This window comes from Mus musculus, chromosome 1 (assembly GCF_000001635.26).
Source record: "Mus musculus strain C57BL/6J chromosome 1, GRCm38.p6 C57BL/6J".
Classification (NCBI taxonomy): Eukaryota; Metazoa; Chordata; class Mammalia; order Rodentia; family Muridae; genus Mus; species Mus musculus.
In genome coordinates, this window is record NC_000067.6 from 97,057,873 (window position 1) to 97,072,103 (window position 14,231).

A 14,231-nucleotide genomic window follows, 5' to 3' on the forward strand; every position below is an offset into this window, starting at 1 on the left:
TGTATCTCTGAGTTTTCTTATGGTGTCCTTGACTCCTCTGACTCCTACAGTCCTTCTTCCAATTCTTTGAAGGATTCCATAAGCTCTGCCAAATGTTTGCCTGAGGTCCCCTAAGTGTCCCCTGTGGTTCTATCAGTTACTGGGTGAAGTTTCTCTGATTAACTCTTGACATACGTACCAATCTATGAGTATAGAGGAATATATTAGGAATCATTTTCTATCCTAGGCCTCTTGGCATCTAGACATAAGGTGGGTATGTAGCTGGATGACTCATTGGTTGGCCACTCTCACATTTGCTCTTTTACTTTTAGCCTAGCTTATCTACCTCAAGACACGACTGTACCATTCCTGGGCACATATCCAAAGGATGCTCCACCATACCACAAGGACATGTCTTTCCCATGTTAACTGGTGCTTTATTCATTATAGCCATAAATGGGCTATTTGAAAGACAGGCAAATTGGTTTTAAGGAAAGTAGTTGCTGGATGTTTATCTATACTGTTTACCTCTTTAGGATTTTCCTGAGTTAATTTGTGAACCAGAACTTATGTTTTGCTGTAGCAAAAAGCTAATTTAAGTCTTCATCCTACCACTCAATGTATACATGTTATCAAAATATTTGTTTTTCTTCAAGATAGAAAAAAGAGAGCAATGTAGATTTAATGTGCTCTTAATGCAGTAGTACATATTACATGTACACTCAAAGATAACCTGAATATTTTTTAACATTATTTAGTTATATGTCTTAGTCAGAGTTTCTATTCCTGCACAAACATCATGACCAAGAAGCACTTGGGGAGGAAAGGGTTTATTCAGCTTACTCTTCCACATTGGTGTTCATCACCAAAGGAAGTCAGGACTGGAACTCAAACAGGTCAGAATGCAGGAGCTGATGAAGAGGTCATGGAGGGATGTTCCTTACTGGCTTGCTTCCCCTGGCTTGCTCAGCCTGCTCTCTTATAGAACCCAAGACTACCAGCCCAGAGATGTTCCCACCCACAAGGGGTCTTTCCCTTTTGATCACTAATTGAGAAAATGCCTTACAGTTGTATCTCATGGAGGCATTTCCTCAACTGAAGCTCCTTTCTTTGTGATAACTCCAGCTGTGTCAAGTTGACACAAAACTAGCCAGTACACTATATATAAATACTCAAATTATATTTAGATTAAAGAATAGTTTAATAGTTATAATTCAAAAATTTGAAACTAATTCCCACAGGAATCTACATTACACACATAGAAGAATATTTTAAAATCCTATACTAGAGTTAGCATATTGCTTAATGGGTTAGGATGCTTGCCCATAGAGGTGAAAACCTGAAATCTATGCTAACATCCCACAAGCTGGTATGTGAAAACTGACTCCTGAGAACTGCTCAGGTATGACATATGCCAAGAACACACACGGTCCCCTCAATAAAACTAAGAAAGTGCTAATCCTTAGTGAGGTAACCCAATCACAAAAGAAGTCACTTGATATGCACTCACTGATAAGTGGATATTAGCCAAGATAAATAAATCTTAAACTAATAAAATAAGAAAGTGCTAATCCATAAAACATGATTAGAAATGTTTCATATGATTATTTTAATTATGAAAATAAAGATTGCACATAGATGATTTAATATTCTTTTTCTCTTCTGAAATTGTAGCATAGCTGCATCTTATGAAATCTCCAAAAAATAAAAAATAGACTGCAGTCCTTAGAACTCAGAACTTCACAGATTCTCCAGTCCTACAGATTTAAACCAAAAAAAGTCAGTACATTTCACATAAAGCCAGCTTATGGATTTTTCATACTGCATGTTCAATTTAAAGAGTCTGAGTACAATGGATATTTCATACCTTACACTTCCTTCTGTGTGCCATAGGTATTAATGGAGCCACCCTTCCATGCAAGGACACACTTTCATGCAAGATTGTCAGTTCTCCCAGAGAAGGAAACAGCATGGAAACTAGCTTATGCACTTTGCTATAGAAAATAAGTTTTTCTATGACTTGAAAATATAACAAAACTGTGAATAATATATGAGAAATTATAATTTCTTCAGAGGAATTTTTTAACTCAATGGAAATTTCGTACAATGATCAAAACCTATTCTTGTGTTGCAAATGTTTCTTCACAAGAAATACTTATGATTAAATCTAACCTGTGATTAAATGTAAATATAAGAATAAAGGAAAATGGACAACTGACTAATGTTATTGGGTATTGTTAATAAAATCCAGGTGAAAGTAAAAGGTAGAGATATGTGAATCTCACATCTAGAGTACAAAACAGCAAAAAACAGGTAGTGAAAATTCTCTGGAGTAATCAATGTCAAATCATCAGTGAATATACTTTTGACTCTAAAAAGCTAAAATAATGTGTCTTAAAGTTTTTATGTAAATTTAAGTTAAACTTCATGATATGTTCTATAGTGAAATATTTGATTTACAGGATTATTAAGAAACAATGATCTATACTCCAAATAAAGTTACCAAAAATAGGTGCTAGAAAGATGGCTGATCAGGTAAAGGCTCTATCCATCAAGAGTGATGATCTTTCAATAGTCTTTTCCATTCCCCACATGTGCCATAGCACACACCTGTAATTTTGTGTGTCCATGCACACATACACACAGAAGTAAATAAAATATATAAAAGAAAACTAATTTTAAAAATAGATAGAGTCCCATGCTCAAGAAGAGTATGGTCCAATACCCAAGCATACATAGGTATCACTAACTGCAAATGTTTCAATATATATCTACATACACATACATGTGCACACACAGATATACACACAAACACAGAAACACATACATAAACACATACAGAGATGCACAAAGACACAGAAACATACACACATACACCACATGAAAAGTTTAGAACGGTCCATGTTGAGAAGACATGAAAGGACTTGAAGAAGATGAATGAATATGATAATATTTTATTTTATATGTGTGTAATCTATTTCAAATCATCAAATTTCACATTTTCATCTCAAATTCTACTTTCAAATGTTATCTTTCTACTAAGATTATCTGTGTTTTCTCTGTTCCCCAAGATCCAATTTTCCAATCTCATCCTGAGCTTAGCAGCAGAAAAAGTGTTAACTCTTTCTGGCCCCTTGGAGCTATGTCCTAGATCTGGATTCAGAAGCCTGATATAGCTGTCTCTTGAGATGCTCTGCCACTGCCTGACAAATACAGAAGTGGATGCTCACAGCTATTCATTGGACAGAGCACAGGGTCCCCAATGAAGGAGTTTGAGAAAGTACCCAAGGAGCTGAAGAGTTTTGCCGCCCCATAGGTAGAACCACAATATGAACTAACCCTAACCCCCAGAACTCCCTGGGACTAAACCACCAATCAGAGAAAACACATGGTTGGACTCATGACTCTAGATGCATATGTAGCAGAGGATGGCCTAGTCGGTCATCAATGGGAGGAGAGGGCCTTGGTCCTGTGAAGGTTCTATGCCCCAGTATAGGGGAATGCTATTGCCAGGAAGCAGGAGTGGGTGAGTTGGTGATCAGGGGGAGTGGGAGGGGATAGGGGATTTTCGAAGGGAAATTAGGAAAGGGGATAGCTTTTGAAATGTAAATAAAGAAAATATCTAATACAAAAATAAGAAGTCAGTAGTTAAAAAAGTAATAAATTTTTAAAAATTAAATGGAAAAAGAAATGACATCATGGGTGCTGGAGTCATGTGGTTTAGAACACTCATTGCTCTTCTGAAAATTCTGAATTCAATTCCCATCACCCATACTGCAGTTTACAACTGTTTGATGCTTTCCTGTGATGTGCAGATGTACACGAAAACAAAGAACCCATACACATAAAATATATAAATAAATACTTCTTTAAAAAATGACTTCATGAAATTTGAAGGGCTTTTTCTCTCTTCCTCCCCCCCTTTTATTGGATATTTTCTTTATTTACATTTCAAATGTTACCTTCTTTCCAGTTCTCCCCTATGAAAACCCCTTATCCTGCCCCCTCCCCCTACCTCTATGAGGGTGCTCCCCCACCCATCCACCCACTCCTGCCTTCCAGTCCTGGCAATCCCCTACATTGGGGGCATCAAACCCTCTCAGGCCTCCCACTGATATTCAGCAAGGGCATTCTCAGGATTTTCTTATATCTTTTTGTATTTTATTTTGATATCTTTGCTTGTTATGTGCTAGAAGTCTCTTCTAATGAGAGACATGTGGAGGTGAGGGGGTGTAGGAAAAATTAAGAAGAGAGGAGAGAATGGAAACTAATCAGTATATATTCCACGAGAAAAAAATCTATTTCCAAGGAAAAATTATCTACACTAGTTATTTAATAATTTACAAAAGTGTACATTTCATAATATCTTCATTAATCTTAACATAGATTATATTGTTATGCTCATAATAAAAATTGTGGGAGGATATGAGGCATATTTTTAAATGTAACTATTCAATATTATTGCTTAAAATTATGAATATGATATTCCATTGACAAAGTGAAAGTATACAATTCTTACCCAATGAAGAAATCATTTAGAAATTAAGCCTTTCTTTCTTTTTGTTCTTTTACATCTTTTACAGTGGTTTTGCTCTCAGTGATTTCTCCATGTACCACAACATCATGTATCTGAATTGCATAAATGTTCAACAAGACTATGATTAATTGGGAACTCATCCCTGAAATTAAAACAAAATAATAGTTGAAGTGTAATTATACCGTATTTAACAAAATTTTTAAATGAAAAATGGGATTTACCTAGAAAAGATATAGTTTACTTCAGAACGTGTTAATTAATTCCTTATTTACAAAATAAAATTAATGTTAAACTCATGTCAAACTATATATTTTAACATGCTTACACACTTTTTCATATTTATCATATAGCTCACAGATGTAATGTCTAATAAATTCATGAACTATGCTAAATTGCAAGTACATAAATAAATAATTTCAAACGTTAACTATCAATAGGAATTGAAACTCACTTAAATGTTTACGTAGCATAATTGTTTGAAATATTGATCACTTTTACTACACATAAACATTATTATAACTGTTTTATAATTTTCTTTATGTCTTAATTTTAAAAAAGATTACAAGTATTACATAAAATAATTAAACTCCACAAATGAAACACCCTTTAATAATCAAAATGTTGTAGCAAATCAATTCCACTTATCAAATACAGTCACTTCAAAAGTTAAGAAACTATAATTAATTCTTTTTCATTTATGGACTATGTCATCTGTCCTAAGAAATATAATCTCAAAGACATAATTACCTGTGATAGACAAGTAATATTACCATGAAAATTATAAACAGTGAATGACTGTAATGAACATTTGAAGGCACAAAGTTTGAGAGAAGAATGAGAAATTATGAAAAATAAACCAGGTAGCTACTTCCAAGAAGAGTGGCATGCTAGTAAAAAAAAAAAAAAAAAGTCTGACCATAGTGGAAAACATCCAGACAATGCACTATATTTTTCCATGTTTAATAACTAAGGAAGGGAGAACTTCATGACAGTGACATGGAGTATATTTTCCACAGCAGATGAGAGCATGAAGTGGAAAACCACATTTTCACCCTAGAAAGTCCTGTGAGAGAACGGAGCATTCTGTTGTAGTCTTACAACGACTGACCTGGAATGATTGCATAGAACAAAATCCAAAGAAATACCAAGAGGTGTGCTTAATATTGAGAGGGCAATATTCAAACAACCAAAGAGTAATGATAGGCAGTGGGCAGCACTTGCTGTTTTGTTGTCTGTTTGTTTGTTTGTTTGGTTGGTTTGTTGGTTGGTTTTGACTTTTTTTTTCCCATTTTTTATTAGGTATTTAGCTCATTTACATTTCCAATGCTATACCAAAAGTCCCCCATACCCACCCACCCCCATGGTTTTGACTTTTTAATCATTGGAAATATCATTGAATTCTATGTAGCAGTATATAAACAATACAAACTAATATCACAAATGATTGATGAGCAGACGATTAGTCCTTTTAAATGTGTTTCTGTAAATACAGCATGAAATATTTCTGTATTTTAGCAATCAATTCATTAGAACATTCTGTATATGCTTTTTCCTAGCTAGTTTTTTTTAAATTATTTTATATATTTACATTCCAAATATTTTCCCCCTTCATGGGCCACCCTCCATGAGTTGTTCACCCCCTATACCCTCCCCTTTGTTTCTGAGAGGGTGCCTCCCTATCGCCCCACCCACTCCCACCTCACTCCACTATCATGCCCCTTCTCAAGTTTCTACAAGATTACATGTATCCTTTCCCACTGAGTCCACACAAGGCAATCCCCTGCTACATATGTAACTAGGGCCACAGACCAGACCATATATGCTCTTTGGTTGGCAGATTAGCCTCTGGGAGCTCTGAGGGGTCCGGGTTAGTTGATATTATTTTTCTTCCTATGGCATAGCAATCCCCTTCAGCTCCTTCAGTCCTTCCTAAAACTCTTCCACGGGGCTCCTCGACCTCAATCCTATGGTTGACTCTAAGTATCTGCATCTGTCTTAGTCAGCTGCTGGTAGTACCTCAGAGGACAACCATGCTAGGCTCCTGTCTGCAAGCACAACATGGAATCAGTAATAGTGTTGGGATCTGCCCATGGGATGGATCCCAATTGGAGCCAGTCACTAGATGGCCTTTCTTTCCGTCTCTGCTCCATTTTTGTCCTTGCATTTTCTTTAGATAGTAACAATTCTGGGTCAAGAATTTTGAAGATGGGTGGATGGCCCTATTTCTCAAATGGGGACCATGTCTATCTACTGGAGGTGGTCCCTTCCTGTTTCATCTTTCCACTGTTGGGCATTATGGTTAAGGTCAACCCCACTGGGTCCTGGGAGCCTCTCACCTCCCTGGTATCTGGAACTTTCTAGAGGTTCCCCTGTGCCCCCATGTCGCACTGCTGTACATTTCAATTCATTCTCTTGAACCTCTGAGTATCCCTCCTGTCTCTCACCATTCCTGATCCTGCACCTCTTTTAACCCTTCCCTTCCCACAAAGTTTTCTCTCTCCCTCTATCTCCCCCAATTATTTTGTCCTCCCTTCTAAGTAGTATTGAAGTATCTGCACTTGGGCTTTCCTTTTTGTTAAGTTTCATATGCTCTGTGAGTTGTGTCATGGGTATTCTGAACTTTTTGGCTAATATCCACTTATCAGTGAGTACACACCATGTATGTCATTTTGGGTCTGGTTACCTCCCTCAGGATGAAATGTTCTAGTTCCATCCATTTACCTACAAAATTCATGATGTCCTTGCTTTTAATAGCTAAGTAGTATTTCATAGTGTAAATTAGCCACGTGTTCTGTACCCATTCTTTGGTTAAGAGATTATATGAGTTGTTTCCAGCTTCCAGCTATTACAAACTAACACTGGCTGCTATGAATATATTGGAGCATGTGTTCTTGTGATATGGTAGAGTATAGTTGGGTATCCACACAAGAATGATATACATGTGTCTCCAGGTGAAACTATATCCAATTTTCTGAGGAAGTGGCAGATTTGTTTCCCAAAGTGGCTATACCAGTTTGCAATCCCATCAGCAATAGAGCAGTGTTCCTTTTTCTTCACATTCTTTCCAGGATGTGTTGTTGCTTGAGTTTGTGATCTTAGCTATTCTCATTGGTGTAAGGTAGAAGCTCAGGGTCATTTTGATTTGTACTTCCTTGATGACTAAGGATGTTGATCATTTCTTTAAGTGCTTTTCAGCCATTTGAGATTCCACACATCCTAATAGTGTCACTCCTTATGAGCCAAGCAGTCAAACACATGAATCTAGGGGGTGATACGTATTCAAACCACTGCACAACTATCAATGTTTTATTCAAATTTATATAATATTTAATACTGAAAACCTAAACAAAAACTCATAAGGAAAAACTTAATTTGATTGTATAAATGTAAATGAGTTAGAAAACTAAAATTGTACCAGTTACCCTTTCTTAAAGCATAACATAAAACATTGGCATACATTTAACATAATAATGAAAATATTTACATAAATTATGTAGTTCATGTGTATAAAATACTTCCTACATAATTATATGCATCTTCAATTATCAAAATACTTATTAATAGTTAATTATTACCTTGGTACAAACAATTGAAAATTCAAAAAAAACCTATTTACTTAAATTGATATGATTCATATCACTTACATATTCCCATAAATTCGTAGACCAATATGTTCTTATTATAGATCCAACAACGTTCTTTCCCTCCACATCTATTATTGTCCCAGTATATACAAGCTATAGCTGACGACAGTCGAAACAAGAGTGGTGCAGGGACAGATGCTGTAAAAGAGCCAATGATTATTAAGTTCTTCATGAAAAAAAGTTAGAGTAATTTCTTCTCAATAAACACACACATACATACACACACACACACACACACACACACACACACACACACACACACACACACTATCCTCTAAACACACTATTTAAAATCTCTAATAGACTTTTATCACTTTGCTCTGTCTGTTGGTGGCCTTTTGGTCTTATTGACAGTGGCTTTTGCCTTACAGAAGCTTAGCAATTTTATGAGATTCCATTTGTCAATTCTCGATCTTACAGCATAAGCCATTGCTGTTCTATCCAGGAGTTTTTCCCCTTTGCCCATATCTTCAAGGCTTTCCCCCACTTTCTCCTCTATAAGTTTCAGTGTCTCTGGTTTTATGTGGAGTTCCTTGATCCACTTAGACTTGACCTTAGTACAAGGAGATAAGAATGGATCAATTCACATTCTTCTACATGATAACCACCAGTTGTGCCAGCACCATTTGTTGAAAATGCTGTCTTTTTTCCACTGGATGGTTTTAGCTCCCTTGTCAAAGATCAAGTGACCATAGGTGTGTGGGTTCATTTCTGGGTCTTCAATTCTATTCCATTGGTCTACTTGTCTGTCACTATACCAGTACCATGCAGTTTTTATCAAAATTGCTCTGTATTACAGCTTGAGGTCAGGCATGGTGATTCCACCAGAGATTCTTTTATCATTGAGAAGAGTTTTTGCTATCCTAGGTTTTTTGTTATTCCAGATGGATTTGCAAATTGCCCTTTCCAATTCATGGAAGAATTGAGTTGGAATTTTTATGGGGATTGCATTGAATCTGTAGATTGCTTTTGGCAAGATAGCCATTTTTACTATATTGATCCTGCCAATCCATGAACATGGGAGATCTTTTCATCTTCTGAAATCTTCTTTGATTTCTTTCTTCAGAAACTTGAAGTTCTTATCATACAGATCTTCCACTTCCTTAGTTAGAGCCACGCCAAGTATTTTATATTATTATCACTTTGCTCAATCCCACTGGCACTGACTATTCTGATCCTTGAATGTATACCAATATTAGTGGTTTGTAATGATTTTAGAATTCTGTCCATGGTGCTTTTTTCACTAGATATCCTAAAGTAGTTTTGAAATTTTGTCATAATATTTAGAAATATTTTGAACAAAGTAACTAAACTACATGAGTATGTTACTCCCATTATCTTGAAGGATATAACTAGGAATAGTTTAGTGACAGAAAATGACTTTAGACTATAATGTGATTGCATTCTCTTGTCTATGTTTCTATAGAATCCTTCTCTTATCCTGAGGGAATATATTCCATGGTTCTCTAGGGGATGTGTGAATCTGTATGTGTTACTAACCTGTATACAAATACACAAGCATGTGCACATGCATACACACACACAACTTTTAGTTTGATGTACTGCTATCAATTAAATTTAAACAGATTTCTATCCATGTCCTTTACTTTAGTTAGCTATAAAGCTAGTGAGGCTTTATAGATCATCTCTTATTCTAAATTCTGATTTACCTTTCCATTATTGCTTCTCTTATTCATCTTATCCCCATCCTCTTAACACCACAGCATCCAGTATTTCCCTCTGTGGTTTCATATCACATGGGTTTTATCACTCCCTTTTATATACTTTTACTCACACTGCAAGATCTTTGTTGCCCATATAACTTCTTCACGAAGACTTCATTTTCTCTAAGGCTTCCTATGGCCTTTCTTTTGCTGCTCTATTATTCACTCCTTGCCCAAACGTTTTTGTTCCCTACATTCTCCCTCACTACTTTTATCTCATCTATATTATGCCATCCCTCCTCCCCAAATACATCCTATCAAGCAATGGGCCATTTGTAGTTTCAATGTGTACTTTGGATTAAACCTACAAATGATCAGAAGCTATGATCAACATATGAAAAGGACCATTTAGAACTATATCATTGGAAATGAGTGACCTCACTCAATATAATTTCTTTTGGTTATATCCACTTGCCTGCAAATATTTCAATGCCATATTTTCTTTACTGATAAGTAGTGTTTTATTATGTATATGTATGCATTATTATGGTCCATTCATTAGCTGATGACCATCTAAGTTGCCTTCATTCCTAGCACAAATATGCTAGTATCCATGTAATAAGATAGCAATTCCTTTGGTTATATTCCCAGGAATGGTACAACAGGGTTATGTTGTAAGAATAATTTTAGAATTTAAACAGAAGTACCCTGCATTAGTTTAAAAAAAAAATAAATGAAAATCTTAGTGTCAAACACAGATTTTTGTGTTGTTGATTAGTCAGGGAAGCTCTAGAAGCACCTGAATCACTACAGTCATTAATGTCATTAATTATGTAATTAATCATGGTATAACTACAACTAGATGATAAGACCCTATTACTGAAGATACCACACACTTTGGTTACAGATCTGGACAAAACAAACCTGAAATCTTCCTGCTGACAAGACGTATGGAATTAATTTGAACATATCGATATTTTCTAGAGTCTATCCGTCCAACTTGTGTGTGATGATGAAGATACTTCAGCTGCAAATGTAAGGCTCCAGATAACACAATATGACAATATCCAGTTCAACAAAATATGATCCATATTTTGTTGAACTGGATAGCTTTTATTTTACATAATTTCTCTCTGTATTTAAGTAGGTCCTAATTATTTCAGAGCAATCTCATAGTCACTTTGGTATCATTTTAAATTATTATTTACTTTTACATGTAAATAAAGATGCAATTTACATATTAAAAATGAACAATTTGGTATATTGAATGTAGCTGAAATCACATACCAACAAATTTCACAATGGCGTAGGTCACACCCAGGCTAAGTGAAGTGAAGTTGGCAGGTACACTTCTGAAATCAAGTAGCAATGATATTACCTATGAGTGACACATTCTAGGTTCATGTTTTTAAATGTATATATTATACTTAATTTATACACAAATATTTAGCTGGTTGACAAAAGCTCCATTTGGCTTATGAACATGGTGTATATCTATCCATTTCCCCCTTATTTAACCTGACACATAAAAAGCCAAATAATTTTACCTCATTTAAACAAGGAGACACTCACCCACACTGATGCAAATACATCTAATTGAGAAAGCCACACAGAAAGAACTTACCTTAATTTTTTCCCAAGAGAAAGATCATTATGAATTAAATCTGACTAAGCCACCTTTTCCTAAAACAACTCAGCTCTTTCTACCTCTCACATTTGCTTTCCTTCTTCTGCCAGGTTTGGTATTGCCTGGAGTCCATTTCAGCATTGTTAAGCCCACTCTGCATTTTTCCAGTTTGCTGTTTTTGGTAGATTTTGCATCCATGAATTATATCACTAAGTCTACATTTCACATTCTGGCTTTTGATTGGGTGCTACCTAAATAGCACTTTGAATGCAGGGAGAGCTTAAGTCTGCTCTTTACTGCTCTCCATGGTCACTTGGAGTGACTGACTTCCATAGAAGGTTGTTTTCCTTACAAGGGCTCCTCTCTCACTCTCATTCCCTGCAGAGCATGGGGGCTGTGTACCACACAATGCAATGGTGTTCCTTACATCCAGCCTACATTTGGTTGCAACTTCATTCAACTTTACTCAATTTATCCTAATTTCTGAGTTCCCCCTCTTTCATTTGGCACCCTTATTATATTTACAAATTCAAATTAAAATGACTAAAAATAGCTTTACATCACGAAGACACTCACCCACATGATGCACACAACTCTAATTGAGCAAGTCACACAGGAAGATATTCTTAAAGCTACAAGAGGCTTGTTGGGAAGAATAAAAGTTCACCAGAAAGAGAATAAATGGCATTTAAAAAAATAAACTAATATTTATTATATTCATTTATAATTAAAATGTTGATTAATAAAAAGAAAGATGTCTGTATTTTTTTTAAACAATAGATCTTTTAAATGCAAGTACTCTCCAAACAACAGTACAGGTGCAGCCTCCATTTTCTTCTATTTGTTTTGTTTACTGTTGTTTTCCTAGGACCTGAAGATACATCATTAATATGTTTATTGAGATCTCTGTACTATGTAACACATTCCCTTTTGTTTTTAAATCTTCTACCTGCAACTTACTTTTGTTTTAGATATAAAATTTGTGTCTAAATCATTAGATAAGTCCTTTGAGTACCTTTCAAGCTTCAAAACCAAAAGATTCTCTTTTCTATTGGCTTGAAGAACCACAGTTAGTTACTGTGTGTGATGATAAACCCTCCTCTGAAGCTTTCCTACTATAAATGAACTTCTACCGCCATCCACAGGGTTCTGAGATTTCATGAAATGTCATGCTTCCAAAGACAATATGTTCATTTACTGAACATTATTTTCTATAACATTCTGAAATTTGTTCTATCAGGAACATTCTGGGCATTTTCTTGTCTTCTACAGCATCAATTCCAGACCAACTTGGCCTTATCTACTTATATTCAGTGCTGACCTCACAACATTCATATCTATATAGGGTCCTCATATTCTGAGTAGAATTATGTGCAGAAAATTCATGACATCAGTAAATTCTGAGGCATTCTTCACATTTCTTCCTGTTTTCTTTTGAACAAAGAATCACTGAATAACACAGACTGACTTCAAACTCCTGAAGTTCCAGCTTGATTACTCAGTGTTGAGATTAGCAGCCCTGCCACATTTGCTTGTTGTTCCTTATAAATGTCCTTCTGAACATCATAGGTGAAATTCCTGCATAGCTTCAATTTTTACACAATTTCAAATGTGTCTGGTCTTTTTATCTCAAAAGTTACAAAAAATGTATGTGTATGGAGACATGTTATGTTTTATTCATTTTAGTAACCAATAAAAATGAGAAGACTCAAAGTCACATTTCAGGAATATAACTAATTCTCTCTCCCCCTCTGCCCCTTCCCCTCCCCCTTCCCCTTCTTTCCCTCTACGCCCTCCCTCTCTCTGCTAAGTGCATTTTCTTGGATATTTCACATCAATTTTAGTGAAGTCATATTTTTACTAATAATTTATTCATATGTGTCTGTGAATGAGAAAAAGAGGGAGAGAGAATGTGTATGTGTGTGTGTGTGTGTGAGAGAGAGAGAGAGAGAGAGAGAGAGAGAGGAGAGAAAAGAGAGAAAGAGAGAGAGAGAGCAGTCTGAATGCTGCAGAGAGCAAAGGAAACCTTTTCCAGATGTATTGTTTCCATGTGAGTACTAAGGAATTGATGTTAGATCCACAGACTTAGTAGCAAGTGTCATTCACTGAGACATTTCATCAACTCAAGTATGTTTTTCCCATTTATCCTCCTTGAATGTTATATTCAAGTTAGTAGAATTATTTTACTAGTTACCCAAATAAGAATATGATCCTAGATGTCTCCATATTACATCCAAGTTATAACTCTCACCTTTTTAACATAGACAAATACTTTTCAAACATGCTCTATGAAACTGTCTCTAAATTTCACTATATCGCCCTCATTTTCTGTTTTCTCCACTTTCCACTTTAATTTCACATTATTTTCAAACTATCCTACCAAGTTGTGTGTCTGATTGCAACCCAAAACATAGAGAAGCTGAGACAGAAGGGAAACATGTTTGAGGTCATCTTGGGTTATACAGGAAGACCCTATCAAAACAAAACAACATACATGGGCTTCCACTACCAAAAGTAAAAAACAAAACAAAACAAAACAAAAACAAAAAAAGCAAACAAAAAACATATATAGCTCATCATTTTCCTCACCTTTTCTAGAGAGATTCATTATGCATATTGTGTGTTATGACCAAATCCTCCCCTGTTTTCCCTCCCCTCCAGTTCCTTCTTACTTCATCTCCTTTATTTCCATCAGAGCTATATATTTGCTAGGATATTCCACAGTTTCTGTCTTTACATTTACTCAACAACTGAAAACATGTCAGAAGTAAGCTATTGTT

At 35.5% G+C, this 14,231-nt stretch overlaps 1 protein-coding gene across 3 annotated transcripts in view; it reads right to left on the minus strand.

Annotated features, from left to right (window-relative positions):
• Nucleotides 1–1,165: 1,165 nt before the first annotated feature.
• Nucleotides 1,166–14,231, minus strand: part of Slco6c1 (solute carrier organic anion transporter family, member 6c1) — a 69,302-nt gene continuing 56,236 nt past the window's right edge. For 2 of the 3 annotated variants that reach the window (XM_006529913.4, XM_006529914.3), the window contains 4 exons: nucleotides 11,112–11,176; nucleotides 8,161–8,298; nucleotides 4,499–4,658; nucleotides 1,166–1,736 (listed from right to left, as the gene is read on the minus strand). In XM_006529913.4, coding sequence (XP_006529976.1) covers nucleotides 4,522–4,658; nucleotides 8,161–8,298; nucleotides 11,112–11,176 — 340 coding nt within the window. In that variant the 3' untranslated portion in view covers nucleotides 1,166–1,736; nucleotides 4,499–4,521. The remainder of the gene's footprint in view (nucleotides 1,737–4,498; nucleotides 4,659–8,160; nucleotides 8,299–11,111; nucleotides 11,177–14,231) is intronic. The other variant, NM_028942.4, reaches the window with a different exon arrangement.